Source organism: Poromitra crassiceps (assembly GCF_964638095.1).
Source record: "Poromitra crassiceps genome assembly, chromosome: 22".
NCBI classification, from domain to species: Eukaryota; Metazoa; Chordata; class Actinopteri; order Beryciformes; family Melamphaidae; genus Poromitra; species Poromitra crassiceps.
The window spans coordinates 19,886,525-19,910,864 of NC_139647.1; the positions used below are offsets into that span (position 1 = coordinate 19,886,525).

The 24,340-nt window shown below is 43.1% G+C and overlaps 2 protein-coding genes across 3 annotated transcripts in view; both read left to right on the forward strand.

Moving 5' to 3' along the window:
• The window catches only part of cct2 (chaperonin containing TCP1, subunit 2 (beta)), a 28,754-nt gene extending 20,478 nt beyond the window's left edge, over positions 1-8,276 (forward strand). Inside the window, exons 13-16 of the mRNA XM_083658667.1 lie at positions 2,651-2,754; positions 5,221-5,320; positions 5,938-6,079; positions 7,664-8,276. Of these exons, the coding sequence (XP_083514793.1) occupies positions 2,651-2,754; positions 5,221-5,320; positions 5,938-6,079; positions 7,664-7,694 (377 nt within the window). The 3' untranslated portion in view covers positions 7,695-8,276. The remainder of the gene's footprint in view (positions 1-2,650; positions 2,755-5,220; positions 5,321-5,937; positions 6,080-7,663) is intronic.
• A 15,101-nt stretch (positions 8,277-23,377) lies between these two features.
• The window catches only part of LOC310796481 (cathepsin E-like), a 12,418-nt gene continuing 11,455 nt past the window's right edge, over positions 23,378-24,340 (forward strand). For both annotated transcript variants that reach the window (XM_083658670.1, XM_083658671.1), the window contains exons 1-2: positions 23,378-23,494; positions 23,860-24,040. In XM_083658670.1, coding sequence (XP_083514796.1) covers positions 23,430-23,494; positions 23,860-24,040 — 246 coding nt within the window. In that variant the 5' untranslated portion in view covers positions 23,378-23,429. The remainder of the gene's footprint in view (positions 23,495-23,859; positions 24,041-24,340) is intronic.

Consider the following 24,340-nt stretch of genomic DNA (forward strand, 5'->3'; position numbering starts at 1 on the left):
CAAGTGGAAAACTTTGAAGCAACGCTACCTAGCAGAAAGACGTGTTGTGCAAAAGCGGAGCCGGAAAATAGATCATGTTTAATGGGAGAAATCGATCCATGCCTGTGTGCGCGCATTTGGCACAGCGGCGAGATGATCGGCGGGATGAAAAGCACACCGGTGCGGTGCTGTTGACTGAATTGATTAATACATTACACACGTTTCAGGTGCAATGTTATAATTATAATACACGATATATTCTGACTATTGCACCATATCAGCCTTCCCCCCCCTCCTCCATCTCTAAAATGGGACAAGTTGTAGGCTACCTTTTTTCCTCTGCCTGTCGCGCTCACTGCATTCACCGCAGCCCGCAACATGTTCTTTTGAATTGATAATCAGGCTCGTTTATATGCGTTGTAACTTCATGTTGTGATTTGCATTGACCATTGGTTGGATTTGAGCATGCAGGGGACGGGATATGGGGCAGATCCGCGTGCGTAATCACTGTGGCAGCTGCTGGTAACGGGAATTGCGAAACTCAACTTCAATGGAAACGACTACAAGTCGCAAGTGTACATTGTCGAAGTTGTAGAAATATCGCAATTATTTTGCGAAAAACTGTAATGGAAACACAGCTAGTGATGAGTTTCAGTGCCAGGACGTAGCACGTGGGAGGATCACGCTACCCCCTCCCCCCCCCCCCCCCAGTTCCCCTCCCCCATACAGGTGCCCCGACCGACCAGACGAGGCACTAGTGCAACGACCAGGGACTCATACCCCACCGGCTTCCCACCCGCAGACCAGTGCTGCTTGATTATAGCAAAAATGATCATCTTTTGACTGATATTGAGATCACGATTATTTAACGTGATTACCGTAAATTCCGGACTATAAGGCGCACCGGTCTATAAGCCGCACCTTCAAAGTTGACTATTTTTTTCTTCTATAAGCCGCACCGGTCTATAAGCCGCGGGTGTTTTAATGGTATTTTTTGTTTTTTTTACAGTGCACACAGTGTCCGCGGTGTGGTGAAAAGAGGGCAAGAGAGGAAATTAAAACAGAAGTGGATTTATAGTTAGAAAGAGTGCTAAAGAAGAGAGAATTCCGTTTTTTATTTTTTTATTTTAGTTACTCACAGTACTATTGACCAGTCCAACTCAAAAGATATTCGGCAGTTTCACTTTGAGCTCTTGTTCCGCCGCTGGGCACACAGTGTCCGCGGTGTGGTGAAAAGAGGGCAAGAGAGGAAATTAAAACAGAAGTGGATTTATAGTTAGAAAGAGTGCTAAAGATAGTCCGGTCTGGTTATGACGAGTCTCGCTGGGTACAGTACGCCAAAGCGATATCCATTGACTCGATGATGCTGTTGTATGTTGCGCGTTTCTGTTGCACCAACGCGGAGAGGTCCTGCCGGACGAAAAAGCGCGTACCCTCCCAGGTGAGGGGCTTCTTCCCCGCAGCCTGGAGGATGAGTTGACGGTCGGGCCAGCGGAGTAGGCAGATGAAGATGGCCCTCGGTGGCAGGCCGGGGTCTGGACGTGGCCGAGGCGCCCGGTGTGCCCTGTCCACCTCTGGTGGTTTCTCGCCTTCCTTCAGGTCCAGGATGTAACACAGGATTTTGCCACGAAAGCGTCCATGTCACCAATCTCAGCTCCTCTTTTACATTGATCAGGCGAATGTTATTTCTTTTACTCCTGCTGATTAAGTCATCAACCTGCGTGTGCAGGGTTTCGATTTTGCATTTTATCCATTTTCGGACTCACTGTGTTGTTTTTGTCCTCCAGTGCGCGGATGCGCTTTTCCGCATTATAAACTCTGTTCACGGTTGCCTTAGTTTCTTTAGTGAGTGAGTGGATGGACTTCTGCACGTTTTCAAACTTGTTTTCAAGCTGCTCAAAACCTCTGAGCGATGTCGGACTTAATCGATAGTGTTTCACGGAGTAAAAGTTTAGCCCAAGCGTGTATCTCCAGCCTCCAGCAGGTGAGTCATTTCCTCATTCATGGCGTGATTGCTTCGTCTTTTTCTTTCTGCTTACCTGTGTTGTGTTATGTTATGTTATGTTATGTTGTTAAAAGAGGGCAAGAGAGGAAATTAAAACAGAAGTGGATTTATAGTTAGAAAGAGTGCTAAAAAAGAGAGATTTTTTTTTTTTTTGGAAAAAATCCATAGATAAGACGCACCGTTATATAAGCCGCAGGGGCCAAAAAAGGCCAAAAAACGGGAAAAAAGCCGCGGCTTATAGTCCGGAATTTACGGTACTTGTTGACTTTGGCAACATCATGCATTCATTGAACTTGAATAAACTTTAAATGTTGAACTGAAAAACAAATGCGAATACAAATAAAATAAATACGGTAAATAATTGGGATTGTAAATAATTGTTTTTACCTCTACACTACCCAGATGCTACGTTATGTGAGTCTCTGTTTGAAACAAATCTATAAAACATTTGAATAATAATACACTGCCCAGACGCCTCCGGCTCAGACTGTTAAAGAGACATGCAGCATCTACGGAGGAGGTACACTCGCTGTCTGGAGGATTGTGTTTTCACTGAGGATCCATCCAGCCTGAGAACTCAAACCTGCACACACACACACACACACACACACACACACACACACACACACACACATCTTGACCCGCTGGCTTGGCTCTGCCCCCCAGGCTGCTCTGAGATGCTGATGGCGAAGGTGGTGACGGATCTGGCCAATAGGACGCCAGGAAAGGAGGCGGTTGCCATGGAGTCGTTCGCCAAGGCGCTGAGGATGGTAGGAACCACCTGTCTGTCTGTTTATTTTTTTCTTAGTTAATTAGATAATTAGTATTTAGATAAGTACTTAGTACCGTACTTGGTTGATTTGTTAATTAATTGGATTCATTCATTAGTTCTTAGTTAATTGGATTCATTCATTAGTTCTTAAGTGTTTTATAGTGCTGCCCCACCAAATATTTTCCTAGTGGACTAGCAGTAGTAGTAGACTAGTCGTGGCACATTTATCATATTAATTTAACACAAAATTAATATCATTTCTGGCGCCGGAGCATGAGGTCCTTATCATAATAGTGAGATTATTTACATATAGTTTTTATAGTTTTTTGGACCATCAGAAAGTGGTTTGAGTTCCAAGGCTGTTTCGTTACCTCTGACCAGCCAATCTGAGTGATTTCTCTACGCGTGACCAGCCAATCAGAGTGATTTATCTCCCCCTGACCAGCCAATCAGAGTGATTTCTCTACCCCTGACCAGCCAATCAGAGTGATTTCTTTACCCTGACCAGCCAATCAGAGTGATTTCTCTTACCAACAACCCAACGCTGACAAGCCTTCGTCAAAGCAGACTAGAACCAACTGTACATACCGACTGCCGACTGCTTGTGTATCTGGAGCTTTAAAGGGGGACTAACCCCCCCAGATTTCTGGTAAAACAGCATTCTGCCTCATTTGAAAAAACAAGGAAAGAGACAGAAGAGCGTCTCCTCTTGTCCCACTATACTCTTTGGCTGTATTCAGACCTGGATAGACCGGAAACCGGAGTACGTTATAAATATAGCCACGTTATAAACAACTAACCAACGCTGGTGGTCTGTATGGAAACAATGTTACTCGAAATGGTTAAAACTTAAAAGTTATATCAATTAGGTCATTCAGTGGCGTTTTACTGCCATGTAACATAACTAACTAGCCGCTAGCATTAGCCACACTAGCCGACTACCCACAACGCCTTGCGTTGTTCCAGCACCCAGGAAGGGCTCACGTGACATTTAATGCATAATAAAATATAAAAGTAAGGGATAATGTATACTGAGCCGGTGATTACTGTGGAAATAATGACCGACAGGTGAGATTGAGCCCGACGCGCAGCGGAGGGCTTAATCATTCACCTGAAGGTCATTATTTCCAGTAATCACCGGCTCAGTATACATTATCCCGCTTAGAACACGGCCTACAACTAAATCATTCAATAATCTGACAAAAATAATTATTCAAATAGATTTTTTAATAGCGTTTTCAACACAAAGTGGTTTCATTCGTAATTGGCACACAAGACACCACAGCTGCAACTGGTTGGCCTAATTAGTAGTGTCTGCAGACAAAATGCTCTTATCAACTGATTAATCCAGGTGTGGCAGAGCAGCGGTCGGTTGTCGAGAAATAATGACCGGTGAATATTGTTGATTGACCAATCAGAATCGAGTATTCGAGAGAGCCGTGTTCTAACTGATAATATACAATTAGATTGACATTGAAGTACACCACGCGCAAACACCACCGTGACATAACGATGTACCAAATCGGCCATTCATTTGAGTCCCCCCCCCCCCAAAAAAGCAGGTTTGAACCCATAGAGGGCACTTATCCTGCTGAGAATTATAGAGTTTGTAAAATTGTAACAGATTGGTCTCAAATGTGGAGATTTTGACCAGAATCCTTTTGACCCCAAAACACATTTTGAGTTGTATGAGTTCATATAATCATTTATCTGGAGATGAGAACACGTGCTTGAAGGATACTTGAAGATTTTAACCATTCCATTACCTATTTCCTAAACTGCAGAACGCTCTTCCACTGGGCAGGATCTGCGCTCTCTGTTAACACTTTGAAAAAATGTTCTGCTGATACCAAAATTATCTTTGTACTCCAAGGATTAAGTGAGATACATCGCTTTATGTCGTGACTGTTTCCAAACTGTTTTTGAGAAAAACAACCTCAAATATTGACAAAGTAGGCTAGTTCTGCTAACTCTACATTTATGAGCTTCAAAACGATATTTAATGTTTGAATTTCACAATAATCTTTACACAGAATGAAAGCCAAGGCTTTATTTTGCTCAAATCTGGTGAAACCCCAAAACAGCCAAAATAAAAATCATAAAATCATGTTTCTACACAAATGGGCCAGTGCTACATGTGACTGATTTGGTCAGAGCAGGTCACATATACAGCACATTGATTAAAAGCTGAACAAAGTGTTTTGGTGGTTAGTTACACTTTAAGTAGCCATGTGCTTCTGGGCAGTCAAGTCCCCTGTCTAATCACTTTTAAACGACAAGGTACAGCTCCCGAATGGATTTAGATTTTTGTTTGTCTTTCTCCCTGTGACTGACTGACCAATGAAAACTAGGTCAACTAAGACTCTTCTAGTCTTCTTCTCTTCTTCTTCCTGACTAATGGTTGTTGGGCTATGAAGGGGCAAGCCTGTATGTTTTCAGGTGTTGATCTGTGTCTCTCCTCCAGCTGCCCACCATCATCGCTGACAATGCCGGGTACGACAGCGCCGACCTGGTGGCTCAACTGAGAGCTGCACACCAGGAGAACAAGATCAGCTATGGCCTGAGTGAGCACACGCACACACGCACACACACACACTGCACACAGAGAGAGAGAGAGCTGTCCTGTTCATTCACTCCACACGTTTCATACGACCAGCCCACAGTGTACAGCTCTGTGTGACTCTGGCAGTGTGAAGTGTCTTTCTCCATGATAGAACCCGTGTTTATCTCAAACACTGATGTGCATGTCAACATGCTAATGCTAGCTGCTACTACCTATGTTAGCTTGTGTGCTAATCAGATGTGTTAACAACAATACAGTGATGCTATGGTTAGCTACCACAAGCTGACATTATCTAAACACGAATATGACTGTGTGTGTGTGTGTGTGTGCGTGTGCGTGTGCGTGCGTGTGCGTGTGCATGCGTGTGCGTGTGCGCGTGCGTGCGTGTGCGTGTGTGTGCGTGTGTGTGTGCGTGTGTGTGCGTGTGTGTGCGTGTGTGTGTGCGTGTGTGTGTGCGTGTGTGTGCGTGTGTGTGCGCGTGCGCGTGCGCGTGTGCGTGTGCGTGTGTGTGTGCGTGTGTGTGTGTGCGTGTGCGTGTGTGTGCGTGTGCGCGTGTGCGTGCGTGTGCGTGTGTGTGTGTGCGTGTGTGTGCGTGTGTGTGTGCGTGTGTGTGTGCAGACATGAATCAGGGCACCATCGGGGACATGGCAGAGTTGGGCGTCACAGAGTCGTTCATGGTGAAGCGCCAGGTGCTGCTCAGTGCCTCCGAGGCCGCAGAGATGATCCTCCGAGTCGACAACATCATCAAGGCTGCGCCCAGGTCGGCCATGTTTTACTACAGCTGATAGGAGGCATTAGTGCCCCAGGTCGGCCATGTTTTACTACAGCTAACAGGAGGCATTAGTGCCGCAACCATTTCCATTAGTGGACAACTATTGAATTAAGAATCACAAGCTATTTTATGAATCAGGTTGAGTAAATTTTTTAAGTAAAAAAAAATATATATTCTACATCTCATTCCAGCTTGTTAAAGGATGGGTTTTCCGTGGGGAATATGAATATATATTAAATCTCACGCCCCTAAGGTTTTCGAATCCGTTGAAATTTTTGAAATTGGAGGTTTACTCACAGAGATATCAACCGAAATCCACTCTGTGTGTGGGGGGGGGTGGTGGGGGGGAGGTGCGGGTGCGGGGACTCGAAATACTACATTTCCCACAATGCACTGGGCTCGCGTGGCCTTCGTTTTTATGCCCACCCCTCAGGCATTTGGCTGATATCAAACTCCAGTAGGTGGCGGTAATGCACATATATGTTTGCCAACCGCCATAAAACTCAAAGAAGAAGAAGAAGAAGGCTTCGACAATGAAATATACAAAGAACAAGAAATAAATCGAAAATAAAATTGCCTCCAAATTGCACCAAATGTAAACGGTAGTATATATGTCGGGAGATGTCTTCATAAAAAATTTTTCATGCATTTTAAGGCATTTTCGTAGGAGTTACGCGCATCTGATGTTGTAACTATTTTCTGTAAAAATGTGTAAAAACGGGTACATTGCTCAGCGTTGATTTCGTTACTTCAACCCACCTACTACTAGATGTAAAATTTGACGAGCTTTCCAATGCCGCCAGTCCCGTGTCGATTAGTGCTTCCGTTCCCGAGATAATGGTCTCTTTGCAAGGAACTATGGGAAGCTAATATTAGCTACAGCAGGCTAGGCGGTTGACAAGATGGCTGCGTTTTTGTTTTGGTCAAGGCCTCTGAAGGGGCGTGGAGGACCTCTAGAGGCGGGACCATGGCCAACAACAGTTGTAGTTCATAGGTGCACGACTTCCGCAAGGCGGACTTAGGCCAGATGACGCGAAACGCGTCGGCTGGCCCAAAAAATATGTGAGAGATGCTTGATATCTCTGGCAGTGAATATCCAATTTCAAAAATTTCAACGGATTCGAAAACCTTAGGGGCGTGAGATTTAATATATATTCATATTCCCCACGGAAAACCCATCCTTTAAATGTGAATATTTTCTGGTTCCGTTACTCCTCTATGACAATAAACTGAATATCTTTGGGTTGTGAACAACACATTTGAGGACGTCATCTTGGGCTTTGGGAAACACTGATCGACATTTTTCACCATTTTCTGACGTTTTATAGACCAAACTAATCGATTAATCGAGAAAATAACCAGCAGATTAATTGACAATGAAAATAATCATTACTTGCAGTAGTTCCTAGTAGAAATGTCTAGTCATTTATTTCCTCTATATTGTCTGTTTTCTTTTGCTTTATGGCCCCTCATATTAAGGTTAGGATACAGTGTACTGATACTCAATACTGATCCTGCTGAAGACTTGTAGTTTACTGACTATCTCTCTGTGTCTACTCTCATGTTCTGCAGGAAGCGAGTCCCTGACCACCATCCCTGCTAGAGGAGGAGGAGGAAGAGGAGAGGGAGGATGAAGAGCGGGGGGGAGGGGGTTGTCGTCGTCGTCGTCCACAGGGGGGATCAGTTTGTGTATTTATCACCTCTGAAGCTTCAGTCTAGTTTTTGCTCCGTTGGTTTTTTCATGTTTAGGTCACTGGAAGCACTGCAGGCTAGCCGGCTAACGCTAGCTAACCAGGCGCACGGCTCTGCTAATGCTAGCCAGACACAACAAACGCTTGCGGCTTGTCACTCTAAACAAGCTAGTCTACTGTCAATGCATAGTCATGCTAATGGTAGCTAACTGTAAAGCTATGTTAATGGTTGGGTTATTTTAGCCATAGCGAGCTTCCGGCTCATTATGCTAACACTACCTTACTGTACAGCACTTCTGTCTTCTAGTTTGGACAGCTCCCTCTGGAGGACGTTCTTTTCACTGGCCATGTTCTCCAATTGACCCCTGACTGGTTCCCCCAGTGGGGCAATAGCGTCCTGAACGGAAAGGCTGGTTATGCTAACGTTAGCCATGTGCTGCCTTCACTTTGCAGAATGGAAGCATGGATGTTTGTTTACTGAAATAAATCAACCAATCCTGATCAGTCTGTCTGTGTTTTATTGTTGAGTCAGCAGTCTCCCTGTGGGGCCACTTCTGGACAGTTTGACATCATCATAGGTTTCTAATAGAGCTAAAGTCGACGTCACTTCCTGCTTCAGCATGCTCACCAAGAGATTTCATCCACCATTTATTTTCCCATAGGCATTTTGTCAAATGCTATAAAAAAAAAAAGTACTACGTCAAACCAAGCGCTTCAGCTATACTTAGAATCAGAGAGACCATAATTAGGACATCTCATTATATATATATATATATATACAGTATATGTGTGTATGTATACGGTATATATATATATATATATGGGATATGTGAGTACACCATTATCTGTATCTGTTTAGCCAACAAATTATCTATCTACTTGGATTGGATGGGCGTGGCTTAAATCAAAAGTGGGCAGGGATTCAACTGAAATGTGGCATAAGTGTTTGTGGCTGTTGGCAATTCAACGTGCCGAGATGCCACCAAAATGTTCAAAGTATGGCTAAGGTATTGAATGAAGTGCTCTATTTGTATTGGTATCGGAGAATGGTATTGTCATTTTTTTAAGATACCCAGCCCTATATCACCAGTACGGATATTGACACATTGTACTTGGATGATACTCGTACTCGTAAAAAGTACCTATTATCTCTACCGGATACCGATTTCATCCGAGTACTCGGTTCGTCCCTAATATGTATGTGCTTCTCTCCTGATTCTAAATATTGCTGAATCGTTTGGTTTGACTTATAGTAAAACTATTTTATACGCATTTTACGAAATATCTGGGAGAATGGTTGATATTGTATTATCACTACGGTAGTCAGAATAGTAATGAAAGCTGTGCACAATGACATTACTAGTAGAAATTGTATTTCAATATATAGCTTTGATTCTACTAGTCTAGTAAAAACTAAATTTAAGTTATCTAAAAGTAAAGTGGACATTTTAATATTTAGCTACACAGGGTATTGCCGCAGATATCTGTAATTCAATTCTTCCTAGTCAAAAAGGGACATTTCAGATATCTACACCGACACCACGTCATATTCTTCCTATGACAGATGATGTCACTTTTGCCATTCATGTACTGTAGCCTATATTGAGCTTTCAATCGCAGATTTACACAATTGCAGAATGAATATTGTGGATATCTGCGATAGAACTCTTACTAGGAAACTTGTTGAAATATACAATGCAGTTGTTACTAGTCATCTTAATTTCAGATATTAGTAATTTTGAATTGAATATCATCCAAAACACGTTGTGACAAATGTGTGTAAAAATGTTGATATCCAGGAAAATGCAATTTGAGATATAAATGGCATGATTATTCAAGATTAATTTTACTAGCCATAGTGAGTAATTAATTACAAACGAGAAATTTGACTTTATGCAGTGCAGAGATCACATCAACAGCAGAAGATGCAGCAAAACAGAACATCTAAAATGATAAAGTGCAAAGTAAAAGTTATTGTGGTAGGATACTCTGTGGGGATGTTATTACCGTACTCCTAGAAACAATGTAGCCTATTTGCAGATTTCCACAGTTGTATTGTGGATTGTAGTTTGAGACAGTCTTTTTTTTAGCCTGTCAGGTCAGTGTGACTGAGCCTGTCAACAGGCCAAAGAGTTTCCCAACCAGGGACGATCCACACCAAAACTAAACTACAACCAGGGACGATCCACACCAAAACTAAACTACAACCAGGGACGATCCACACCAAAACTAAACTACAACCATGATCCACACCAAAACTAAACTACAACCATGATCCACACCAAAACTAAACTACAACCATGATCCACACCAAAACTAAACTACAACCATGATCCACACCAAAACTAAACTACAACCATGATCCACACCAAAACTAAACTACAACCATGATCCACACCAAAACTAAACTACAACCAGGGATGATCCACACCAAAACTAAACTACAACCATGATCCACACCAAAACTAAACTACAACCAGGGATGATCCACACCAAAACTAAACTACAACCATGATCCACACCAAAACTAAACTACAACCAGGGACGATCCACACCAAAACTAAACTACAACCAGGGATGATCCACACCAAAACTAAACTACAACCATGATCCACACCAAAACTAAACTACAACCAGGGACGATCCACACCAAAACTAAACTACAACCAGGGACGATCCACACCAAAACTAAACTACAACCATGATCCACACCAAAACTAAACTACAACCAGGGACGATCCACACCAAAACTAAACTACAACCATGATCCACACCAAAACTAAACTACAACCAGGGACGATCCACACCAAAACTAAACTACAACCAGGGACGATCCACACCAAAACTAAACTACAACCATGATCCACACCAAAACTAAACTACAACCAGGGACGATCCACACCAAAACTAAACTACAACCAGGGACGATCCACACCAAAACTAAACTACAACCATGATCCACACCAAAACTAAACTACAACCATGATCCACACCAAAACTAAACTACAACCAGGGACGATCCACACCAAAACTAAAACTACAACCATGATCCACATCAAAACTAAACTACAACCAGGGACGATCCACACCAAAACTAAAACTACAACCATGATCCACACCAAAACTAAACTACAACCATGATCCACACCAAAACTAAACTACAACCAGGGACGATCCACCAAAACTAAAACTACAACCATGATCCACACCAAAACTAAAACTACAACCATGATCCACACCAAAACTAAACTACAACCAGGGACGATCCACACCAAAACTAAAACTACAACCAGGGACGATCCACACCAAAACTAAACTACAACCAGGGACGATCCACACCAAAACTAAACTACAACCAGGGACGATCCACACCAAAACTAAACTACAACCATGATCCACACCAAAACTAAACTACAACCAGGGACGATCCACACCAAAACTAAACTACAACCAGGGACGATCCACACCAAAACTAAACTACAACCAGGGACGATCCACACCAAAACTAAACTACAACCAGGGATGATCCACACCAAAACTAAACTACAACCATGATCCACACCAAAACTAAACTACAACCAGGGACGATCCACACCAAAACTAAAACTACAACCAGGGACGATCCACACCAAAACTAAACTACAACCAGGGACGATCCACACCAAAACTAAACTACAACCAGGGACGATCCACACCAAAACTAAACTACAACCATGATCCACACCAAAACTAAACTACAACCAGGGACGATCCACACCAAAACTAAACTACAACCAGGGACGATCCACACCAAAACTAAACTACAACCAGGGACGATCCACACCAAAACTAAACTACAACCAGGGACGATCCACACCAAAACTAAACTACAACCATGATCCACACCAAAACTAAACTACAACCATGATCCACACCAAAACTAAACTACAACCATGATCCACACCAAAACTAAACTACAACCAGGGACGATCCACACCAAAACTACAACCAGGGACGATCCACACCAAAACTAAACTACAACCAGGGACGATCCACACCAAAACTAACCTACAACCATGATCCACACCAAAACTAAACTACAACCAGGGACGATCCACACCAAAACTAAACTACAACCAGGGACGATCCACACCAAAACTAAACTACAACCAGGGACGATCCACACCAAAACTAAACTACAACCATGATCCACACCAAAACTAAACTACAACCATGATCCACACCAAAACTAAACTACAACCAGGGACGATCCACACCAAAACTAAAACTACAACCATGATCCACACCAAAACTAAACTACAACCAGGGACGATCCACACCAAAACTAAAACTACAACCATGATCCACACCAAAACTAAACTACAACCATGATCCACACCAAAACTAAACTACAACCAGGGACGATCCACCAAAACTAAAACTACAACCATGATCCACACCAAAACTAAAACTACAACCATGATCCACACCAAAACTAAACTACAACCAGGGACGATCCACACCAAAACTAAAACTACAACCAGGGACGATCCACACCAAAACTAAACTACAACCAGGGACGATCCACACCAAAACTAAACTACAACCATGATCCACACCAAAACTAAACTACAACCAGGGACGATCCACACCAAAACTAAACTACAACCAGGGACGATCCACACCAAAACTAAACTACAACCAGGGACGATCCACACCAAAACTAAACTACAACCATGATCCACACCAAAACTAAACTACAACCAGGGACGATCCACACCAAAACTAAACTACAACCAGGGATGATCCACACCAAAACTAAACTACAACCATGATCCACACCAAAACTAAACTACAACCAGGGACGATCCACACCAAAACTAAAACTACAACCAGGCACGATCCACACCAAAACTAAACTACAACCAGGGACGATCCACACCAAAACTAAACTACAACCAGGGACGATCCACACCAAAACTAAACTACAACCATGATCCACACCAAAACTAAACTACAACCATGATCCACACCAAAACTAAACTACAACCAGGGACGATCCACACCAAAACTAAAACTACAACCAGGGACGATCCACACCAAAACTAAACTACAACCAGGGACGATCCACACCAAAACTAAAACTACAACCAGGGACGATCCACACCAAAACTAAACTACAACCAGGGACGATCCACACCAAAACTAAACTACAACCAGGGACGATCCACACCAAAACTAAACTACAATAAGGGACGATCCACACCAAAACTAAAACTACAACCAGGGACGATCCACACCAAAACTAAAACTACAACCAGGGACGATCCACACCAAAACTAAAACTACAACCAGGGACGATCCACACCAAAACTAAACTACAGCCAGGGACGATCCACACCAAAACTAAACTACAATCAGGGATGATCCACACCAAAACTAAACTACAGCCAGGGACGATCCACACCAAAACTAAACTACAATCAGGGATGATCCACACCAAAACTAAACTACAGCCAGGGATGATCCACACCAAAACTAAACTACAACCAGGGACGATCCACACCAAAACTAAAACTACAACCAGGGACGATCCACACCAAAACTAAACTAGAACCAGGGACGATCCACACCAAAACTAAACTACAACCAGGGACGATCCACACCAAAACTAAAACTACAACCAGGGACGATCCACACCAAAACTAAAACTACAACCAGGGACGATCCACACCAAAACTAAACTACAACCTTTATGGCCCCTCATATTAAGGTTAGGATACAGTGTACTGATACTCAATACTGATCCTGCTGAAGACTTGTAGTTTACTGACTATCTTTCTGTGTCTACTCTCATGTTCTGCAGGAAGCGAGTCCCTGACCACCATCCCTGCTAGAGGAGGAGGAGGAAGAGGAGAGGGAGGATGAAGAGCGGGGGGGAGGGGGTTGTCGTCGTCGTCCACAGAGGGGATCAGTTTGTGTATTTATCACCTCTGAAGCTTCAGTCTAGTTTTTGCTCCGTTGGTTTTTTCATGTTTAGGTCACTGGAAGCACTGCAGGCTAGCCGGCTAACGCTAGCTAACCAGGCGCACGGCTCTGCTAATGCTAGCCAGACACAACAAACGCTTGCGGCTTGTCACTCTAAACAAGCTAGTCTACTGTCAATGCATAGTCATGCTAATGGTAGCTAACTGTAAAGCTATGTTAATGGTTGGGTTATGTTAGCCATAGCGAGCTTCCGGCTCATTATGCTAACACTACCTTACTGTACAGCACTTCTGTCTTCTAGTTTGGACAGCTCCCTCTGGAGGACGTTCTTTTCACTGGCCATGTTCTCCAATTGACCCCTGACTGGTTCCCCCAGTGGGGCAATAGCGTCCTGAACGGAAAGGCTGGTTATGCTAACGTTAGCCATGTGCTGCCTTCACTTTGCAGAATGGAAGCATGGATGTTTGTTTACTGAAATAAATCAACCAATCCTGATCAGTCTGTCTGTGTTTTATTGTTGAGTCAGCAGTCTCCCTGTGGGGCCACTTCTGGACAGTTTGACATCATCATAGGTTTCTAATAGAGCTAAAGTCGACGTCACTTCCTGCTTCAGCATGCTCACCAAGAGATTTCATCCACCATTTATTTTCCCATAGGCATTTTGTCAAATGCTATAAAAAAAAAAAAGTACTACGTCAAACCAAGCGCTTCAGCTATACTTAGAATCAGAGAGACCATAATTAGGACATCTCATTATATATATATATATATATACAGTATATGTGTGTATGTATACGGTATATATATATGGGATATGCGAGTACACCATTATCTGTATCTGTTTAGCCAACAAATTATCTATACTTGGATTGGATGGGCGTGGCTTAAATCAAAAGTGGGCAGGGATTCAACTGAAATGTGGCATAAGTGTTTGTGGCTGTTGGCAATTCAACGTGCCGAGATGCCACCAAAATGTTCAAAGTATGGCTAAGGTATTGAATGAAGTGCTCTATTTGTATTGGTATCGGAGAATGGTATTGTCATTTTTTTAAGATACCCAGCCCTATATCACCAGTACGGATATTGACACATTGTACTTGGATGATACTCGTACTCGTAAAAAGTACCTATTATCTGTACCGGATACCGATTTCATCCGAGTACTCGGTTCGTCCCTAATATGTATGTGCTTCTCTCCTGATTCTAAATATTGCTGAATCGTTTGGTTTGACTTATAGTAAAACTATTTTATACGCATTTTACGAAATATCTGGGAGAATGGTTGATATTGTATTATCACTACGGTAGTCAGAATAGTAATGAAAGCTGTGCACAATGACATTACTAGTAGAAATTGTATTTCAATATATAGCTTTGATTCTACTAGTCTAGTAAAAACTAAATTTAAGTTATCTAAAAGTAAAGTGGACATTTTAATATTTAGCTACACAGGGTATTGCCGCAGATATCTGTAATTCAATTCTTCCTAGTCAAAAAGGGACATTTCAGATATCTACACTGACACCACGTCATATTCTTCCTATGACAGATGATGTCACTTTTGCCATTCATGTACTGTAGCCTATATTGAGCTTTCAATCGCAGATTTACACAATTGCAGAATGAATATTGTGGATATCTGCGATAGAACTCTTACTAGGAAACTTGTTGAAATATACAATGCAGTTGTTACTAGTCATCTTAATTTCAGATATTAGTAATTTTGAATTGAATATCATCCAAAACACGTTGTGACAAATGTGTGTAAAAATGTTGATATCCAGGAAAATGCAATTTGAGATATAAATGGCATGATTATTCAAGATTAATTTTACTAGCCATAGTGAGTAATTAATTACAAACGAGAAATTTGACTTTATGCAGTGCAGAGATCACATCAACAGCAGAAGATGCAGCAAAACAGAACATCTAAAATGATAAAGTGCAAAGTAAAAGTTATTGTGGTAGGATACTCTGTGGGGATGTTATTACTCCTAGAAACAATGTAGCCTATTTGCAGATTTCCACAGTTGTATTGTGGATTGTAGTTTGAGACAGTCTTTTTTTTAGCCTGTCAGGTCAGTGTGACTGAGCCTGTCAACAGGCCAAAGAGTTTCCCAACCAGGGACGATCCACACCAAAACTAAACTACAACCAGGGACGATCCACACCAAAACTAAACTACAACCAGGGACGATCCACACCAAAACTAAACTACAACCAGGGACGATCCACACCAAAACTAAACTACAACCAGGGACGACCCACACCAAAACTAAACTACAACCATGATCCACACCAAAACTAAACTACAACCATGATCCACACCAAAACTAAACTACAACCATGATCCACACCAAAACTAAACTACAACCAGGGACGATCCACACCAAAACTAAAACTACAACCATGATCCACACCAAAACTAAACTACAACCAGGGACGATCCACACCAAAACTAAAACTACAACCATGATCCACACCAAAACTAAACTACAACCATGATCCACACCAAAACTAAACTACAACCAGGGACGATCCACCAAAACTAAAACTACAACCATGATCCACACCAAAACTAAAACTACAACCATGATCCACACCAAAACTAAACTACAACCAGGGACGATCCACACCAAAACTAAAACTACAACCAGGGACGATCCACACCAAAACTAAACTACAACCAGGGACGATCCACACCAAAACTAAACTACAACCAGGGACGATCCACACCAAAACTAAACTACAACCATGATCCACACCAAAACTAAACTACAACCAGGGACGATCCACACCAAAACTAAACTACAACCAGGGACGATCCACACCAAAACTAAACTACAACCAGGGACGATCCACACCAAAACTAAACTACAACCAGGGATGATCCACACCAAAACTAAACTACAACCATGATCCACACCAAAACTAAACTACAACCAGGGACGATCCACACCAAAACTAAAACTACAACCAGGGACGATCCACACCAAAACTAAACTACAACCAGGGACGATCCACACCAAAACTAAACTACAACCAGGGACGATCCACACCAAAACTAAACTACAACCATGATCCACACCAAAACTAAACTACAACCAGGGACGATCCACACCAAAACTAAACTACAACCAGGGACGATCCACACCAAAACTAAACTACAACCAGGGACGATCCACACCAAAACTAAACTACAACCAGGGACGATCCACACCAAAACTAAACTACAACCATGATCCACACCAAAACTAAACTACAACCATGATCCACACCAAAACTAAACTACAACCATGATCCACACCAAAACTAAACTACAACCAGGGACGATCCACACCAAAACTACAACCAGGGACGATCCACACCAAAACTAAACTACAACCAGGGACGATCCACACCAAAACTAACCTACAACCATGATCCACACCAAAACTAAACTACAACCAGGGACGATCCACACCAAAACTAAACTACAACCAGGGACGATCCACACCAAAACTAAACTACAACCAGGGACGATCCACACCAAAACTAAACTACAACCATGATCCACACCAAAACTAAACTACAACCATGATCCACACCAAAACTAAACTACAACCAGGGACGATCCACACCAAAACTAAAACTACAACCATGATCCACACCAAAACTAAACTACAACCAGGGACGATCCACACCAAAACTAAAACTACAACCATGATCCACACCAAAACTAAACTACAACCATGATCCACACCAAAACTAAACTACAACCAGGGACGATCCACCAAAACTAAAACTACAACCATGATCCACACCAAAACTAAAACTACAACCATGATCCACACCAAAACTAAACTACAACCAGGGACGATCCACACCAAAACTAAAACTACAACCAGGGACGATCCACACCAAAACTAAACTACAACCAGGGACGATCCACACCAAAACTAAACTACAACCAGGGACGATCCACACCAAAACTAAACTACAACCATGATCCACACCAAAACTAAACTACAACCAGGGACGATCCACACCAAAACTAAACTACAACCAGGGACGATCCACACCAAAACTAAACTACAACCAGGGACGATCCACACCAAAACTAAACTACAACCAGGGATGATCCACACCAAAACTAAACTACAACCATGATCCACACCAAAACTAAACTACAACCAGGGACGATCCACACCAAAACTAAAACTACAACCAGGGACGATCCACACCAAAACTAAACTACAACCAGGGACGATCCACACCAAAACTAAACTACAACCAGGGACGATCCACACCAAAACTAAACTACAACCATGATCCACACCAAAACTAAACTACAACCAGGGACGATCCACACCAAAACTAAACTACAACCAGGGACGATCCACACCAAAACTAAACTACAACCAGGGACGATCCACACCAAAACTAAACTACAACCAGGGACGATCCACACCAAAACTAAACTACAACCATGATCCACACCAAAACTAAACTACAACCATGATCCACACCAAAACTAAACTACAACCATGATCCACACCAAAACTAAACTACAACCAGGGACGATCCACACCAAAACTACAACCAGGGACGATCCACACCAAAACTAAACTACAACCATGATCCACACCAAAACTAAACTACAACCAGGGACGATCCACACCAAAACTAACCTACAACCATGATCCACACCAAAACTAAACTACAACCAGGGACGATCCACACCAAAACTAAACTACAACCAGGGACGATCCACACCAAAACTAAACTACAACCAGGGACGATCCACACCAAAACTAAACTACAACCATGATCCACACCAAAACTAAACTACAACCATGATCCACACCAAAACTAAACTACAACCAGGGACGATCCACACCAAAACTAAAACTACAACCAGGGACGATCCACACCAAAACTAAACTACAACCAGGGACGATCCACACCAAAACTAAAACTACAACCAGGGACGATCCACACCAAAACTAAACTACAACCAGGGACGATCCACACCAAAACTAAACTACAACCAGGGACGATCCACACCAAAACTAAACTACAACCATGATCCACACCAAAACTAAACTACAACCAGGGACGATCCACACCAAAACTAAACTACAACCAGGGACGATCCACACCAAAACTAAAACTACAACCAGGGACGATCCACACCAAAACTAAAACTACAACCAGGGACGATCCACACCAAAACTAAAACTACAACCAGGGACGATCCACACCAAAACTAAAACTACAACCAGGGACGATCCACACCAAAACTAAAACTACAACCAGGGACGATCCACACCAAAACTAAACTACAGCCAGGGACGATCCACACCAAAACTAAACTACAATCAGGGATGATCCACACCAAAACTAAACTACAGCCAGGGATGATCCACACCAAAACTAAACTACAACCAGGGACGATCCACACCAAAACTAAAACTACAACCAGGGACGATCCACACCAAAACTAAACTAGAACCAGGGACGATCCACACCAAAACTAAACTACAACCAGGGACGATCCACACCAAAACTAAAACTACAACCAGGGACGATCCACACCAAAACTAAAACTACAACCAGGGACGATCCACACCAAAACTAAACTACAACCAGGGACGATCCACACCAAAACTAAACTACAACCAGGGACGATCCACACCAAAACTAAACTACAACCAGGGACGACCCACACCAAAACTAAAACTACAACCAGGGACGATCCACACCAAAACTAAACTACAACCAGGGACGACCCACACCAAAACTAAACTACAACCAGGGACGATCCACACCAAAACTAAACTACAACCAGGGACGACCCACACCAAAACTAAACTACAACCAGGGACGATCCACACCAAAACTAAACTACAACCAGGGACGATCCACACCAAAACTAAAACTACAACCAGGGACGATCCACACCAAAACTAAAACTACAACCAGGGACGATCCACACCAAAACTAAACTACAACCAGGGACGATCCACACCTAAACTAAACTACAACCAGGGACGATCCACACCAAAACTAAAACTACAACCAGGGACGATCCACACCAAAACTAAACTACAACCAGGGACGATCCACACCAAAACTAACTACAACCAGGGACGATCCACACCAAAACTAAAACTACAACCAGGGACGATCCACACCAAAACTAAACTACAACCAGGGACGATCCACACCAAAACTAAACTACAACCAGGGACGATCCACACCTAAACTAAACTACAACCAGGGACGATCCACACCAAAACTAAAACTACAACCAGGGACGATCCACACCAAAACTAAACTACAGCCAGGGACGATCCACACCAAAACTACAACCAGGGACGATCCACACCAAAACTAAACTAGAACCAGGGACGATCCACACCAAAACTAAAACTACAACCAGGGACGATCCACACCAAAACTACCCAGCAAACATTTTCACGTATAACGACCGTCTGCTGCACGTCAAACCACTACATCTAGTCAGGGTCTAATTATATATCTCAAATGGAAATCTTAGCGACGTAATTCCTCTACTTCCCCACAACGTGTCCAGATTCAACGATTTTTGCTACATCGAAAGAAAAGAGATAGCACCTCATGGGGGATTCGATCCTGCGGCGCCCGCATCGCAGTCCTCTGTCTTATCCATTAGGCCACGGAATTAGTTACAAATACTTTGGATTTGGTCATATATAGAGATACTTAACATAAGCACTTTGGATTTTGACATGACGGTCTCTACTGGAAGTTGCATTGATAGGCTAGCTGCCTCGCTAATTCTGTTTCATGATTTCAACCAGCGATGAGACAGGTATATTTATATAATTTACGATAATGTAACCAATGCGACTTTAGCAGACAGCATCCAAAACCCACAACACTGCGTTTAGTTACGGCAAGAGAAATGGGACAATACCACAGGATTCAGGAAGTTTGTGATAAATACAAGCCCATAGCAAGAGACACTTGCACTTATATGACATAAACGTGTTTTCATATTAAAAAAGAAAAGGGCGTTCAATAAAAGTCGTCATTGCACATGGAGTGCATGTCTATCTGATCACACAACAGGTAAATTGTCAATCCAATGTCATTTTATTCAACAAAAACACAAAAGACACCTACATGTGGTGTTTTCAAAGCAATATGAGATCAATATTTTTTGTTTTGAAGTGACAGTCTAAACGTTACTTTGGAGGAACGTGGAGAGAACGTCAGACTTAGATGGTAGATGCCAAACCACAATTCTATCGTCTGGTGACGTCGCGGTCAAGACGATGTTTGCTGGGTAAACTACAACCAGGGACGATCCACACCAAAACTACAACCAGGGATGATCCACACCAGAACTAAACTACAGACAGGGATGATCCACACCAAAACTAAACTACAGCCAGGGACGATCCACACCAGAACTAAACTACAGACAGGGATGATCCACACCAAAACTAAACTACAGCCAGGGACGATCCACACCAAAACTAAAACTACAACCAGGGACGATCCACACCAAAACTAAACTACAGCCAGGGACGATCCACACCAAAACTAAAACTACAACCAGGGACGATCCACACCAAAACTAAACTACAGACAGGGATGATCCACACCAAAACTAAACTACAGCCAGGGACGATCCACACCAAAACTAAAACTACAACCAGGGACGATCCACACCAAAACTAAACTACAGCCAGGGACGATCCACACCAAAACTAAAACTACAACCAGGGACGATCCACACCAAAACTAAACTACAGCCAGGGATGATCCACACCAAAACTAAACAACAACCAGGGACGATCCACACCTAAACTAAACTACAACCAGGGACGATCCACACCAAAACTAAAACTACAACCAGGGACGATCCACACCAAAACTAAACTACAACCAGGGATGATCCACACCTAAACTAAACTACAACCATGATCCACACCAAAACTAAACTACAACCATGATCCACACCAAAACTAAACTACAACCAGGGACGATCCACACCAAAACTAAAACTACAACCAGGGACGATCCACACCAAAACTAAAACTACAGCCAGGGACGATCCACACCAAAACTAAACTACAACCAGGGACGATCCACACCAAAACTAAAACTACAACCAGGGACGATCCACACCAAAACTAAACTACAACCAGGGACGATCCACACCAAAACTAAAACTACAACCAGGGACGATCCACACCAAAACTAAACTACAACCAGGGACGATCCACACCAAAACTAAACTACAGCCAGGGATGATCCACACCAAAACTAAACAACAACCAGGGACGATCCACACCTAAACTAAACTACAACCAGGGACGATCCACACCAAAACTAAAACTACAACCAGGGACGATCCACACCAAAACTAAACTACAACCAGGGACGATCCACACCAAAACTAAAACTACAACCAGGGACGATCCACACCAAAACTAAAACTACAACCAGGGACGATCCACACCAAAACTAAACTACAGCCAGGGATGATCCACACCAAAACTAAACAACAACCAGGGACGATCCACACCTAAACTAAACTACAACCAGGGACGATCCACACCAAAACTAAAACTACAACCAGGGACGATCCACACCAAAACTAAACTACAACCAGGGATGATCCACACCAAAACTAACCTACAACCAGGGATGATCCACACCTAAACTAAAACTACAACCAGGGACGATCCACACCAAAACTAAAACTACAACCAGGGACGATCCACACCAAAACTAAACTACAACCAGGGATGATCCACACCTAAACTAAACTACAACCATGATCCACACCTAAACTAAACTACAACCATGATCCACACCAAAACTAAACTACAACCAGGGACGATCCACACCAAAACTAAACTACAACCATGATCCACACCAAAACTAAACTACAACCAGGGACGATCCACACCAAAACTAAACTACAGCCAGGGACGATCCACACCAAAACTAAACTACAGCCAGGGACGATCCACACCAAAACTAAACTACAACCAGGGACGATCCACACCAAAACTAAAACTACAACCAGGGACGATCCACACCAAAACTAAACTACAACCAGGGACGATCCACACCAAAACTAAAACTACAACCAGGGATGATCCACACCTAAACTAAACTACAACCAGGGACGATCCACACCAAAACTAAACTACAACCAGGGACGATCCACACCAAAACTAAAACTACAACCAGGGATGATCCACACCAAAACTAAACTACAACCAGGGACGATCCACACCAAAACTAAACTACAGCATGGCTCCTGACAGTCTGAGACCAACATGTCATCTGTTAACAGTTAATCTTGAAGCTGTGCGCTGTTTTAAACTTTTCATGAGAAGAGCCACGAACACCACACACTCTTTTCTCTCTCTCTCTCTCTCTCTCTCTCTCTCTCTCTCTCTCTCTCTCTCTCTCTCTCTCTCACACACACACACACACACACACACGCACACGCACACGCACACACTATGTGAATGAGTTTTGGGGTGGATTGTCAGTGTTTGATCAGAGAATCAGATCCAATCAGAGCAGAGCTTCAACCTCCACAACACACCAGTCTGCCTGCAACAAACACACACTGACTGACTGACAGATAGCAGACAGACATACAGGCAACAGACAGACAGCTAACTGACATGTTGCGGCTGCTGTTGGTCAGTCTGTGGTGCTCATGGATCTGGAGCGGCTCGGCTCTGCTCAGGTGAGAAGGTGTGTGTGTGTGTGTGTGTGTGTGTGTGTGTGTGCTCAGGTAGGACGCCTCCTGTCAAACTGGGCTCTGTGTTGAAGGAGAATCTCTGATAACCTTCATATTTCACTGTTTTCATGTGTGGAAAAATCCAAAGATTCAGAGTTTCAGGCTGGAAAATCTTCTGAAACATTTAGTCAACATGGGGCTCTGTCATCTAGCTCTTTGAGTTCCTAGATAAATGGGTCATGTAGTTCTACTACCACTACTAGCCTACTACTAGTACTTATACTATTACTACTGCTATTACTACTAGCCACAGTAAAACAGCAAAACAATATAAATGAATGGTAAAACTGAAAGCCTTCCTCCCTCCCCAGGGTGCCTCTGAAGAGGGTGCGTACGATTCGCAGCCACCTGCGTGCTGACGGGGTTCTGCAGGACTTCATGCGGGACCACCGGCCTGACATGTTCAACCGGCGCTACGCCCAGTGCTTCCCGCCCGGGACACCCTCGCTGCGCCTCGGACGCTCCAGTGAAAAACTCTACAACTTCATGGACGTAAGAGCGAGACGTGGTGCTGCAGGTTGTTGGTTCAAATCCCAGAAAGACCCAACCTTCCTCTTAAAGAAAAGTAATCAGTAGTTTTGGGATAGTTCATCTTCAGTCCGATATTGGCTGTTTTCACCAACGTGGCTGATGATGTGCTTCTGCCTTGTCTCAGCAGGTTACACAGTAGATCGGTTCTCAACATTGGCAGCAATGTTAATTCTGATCCACAGGGGCATTTTTGGGTGTGAGGGGTCACGCTGCTTGATGGGCGGGCTTTGATATTGGTTCCTTGCTGCACCTGACTGGACG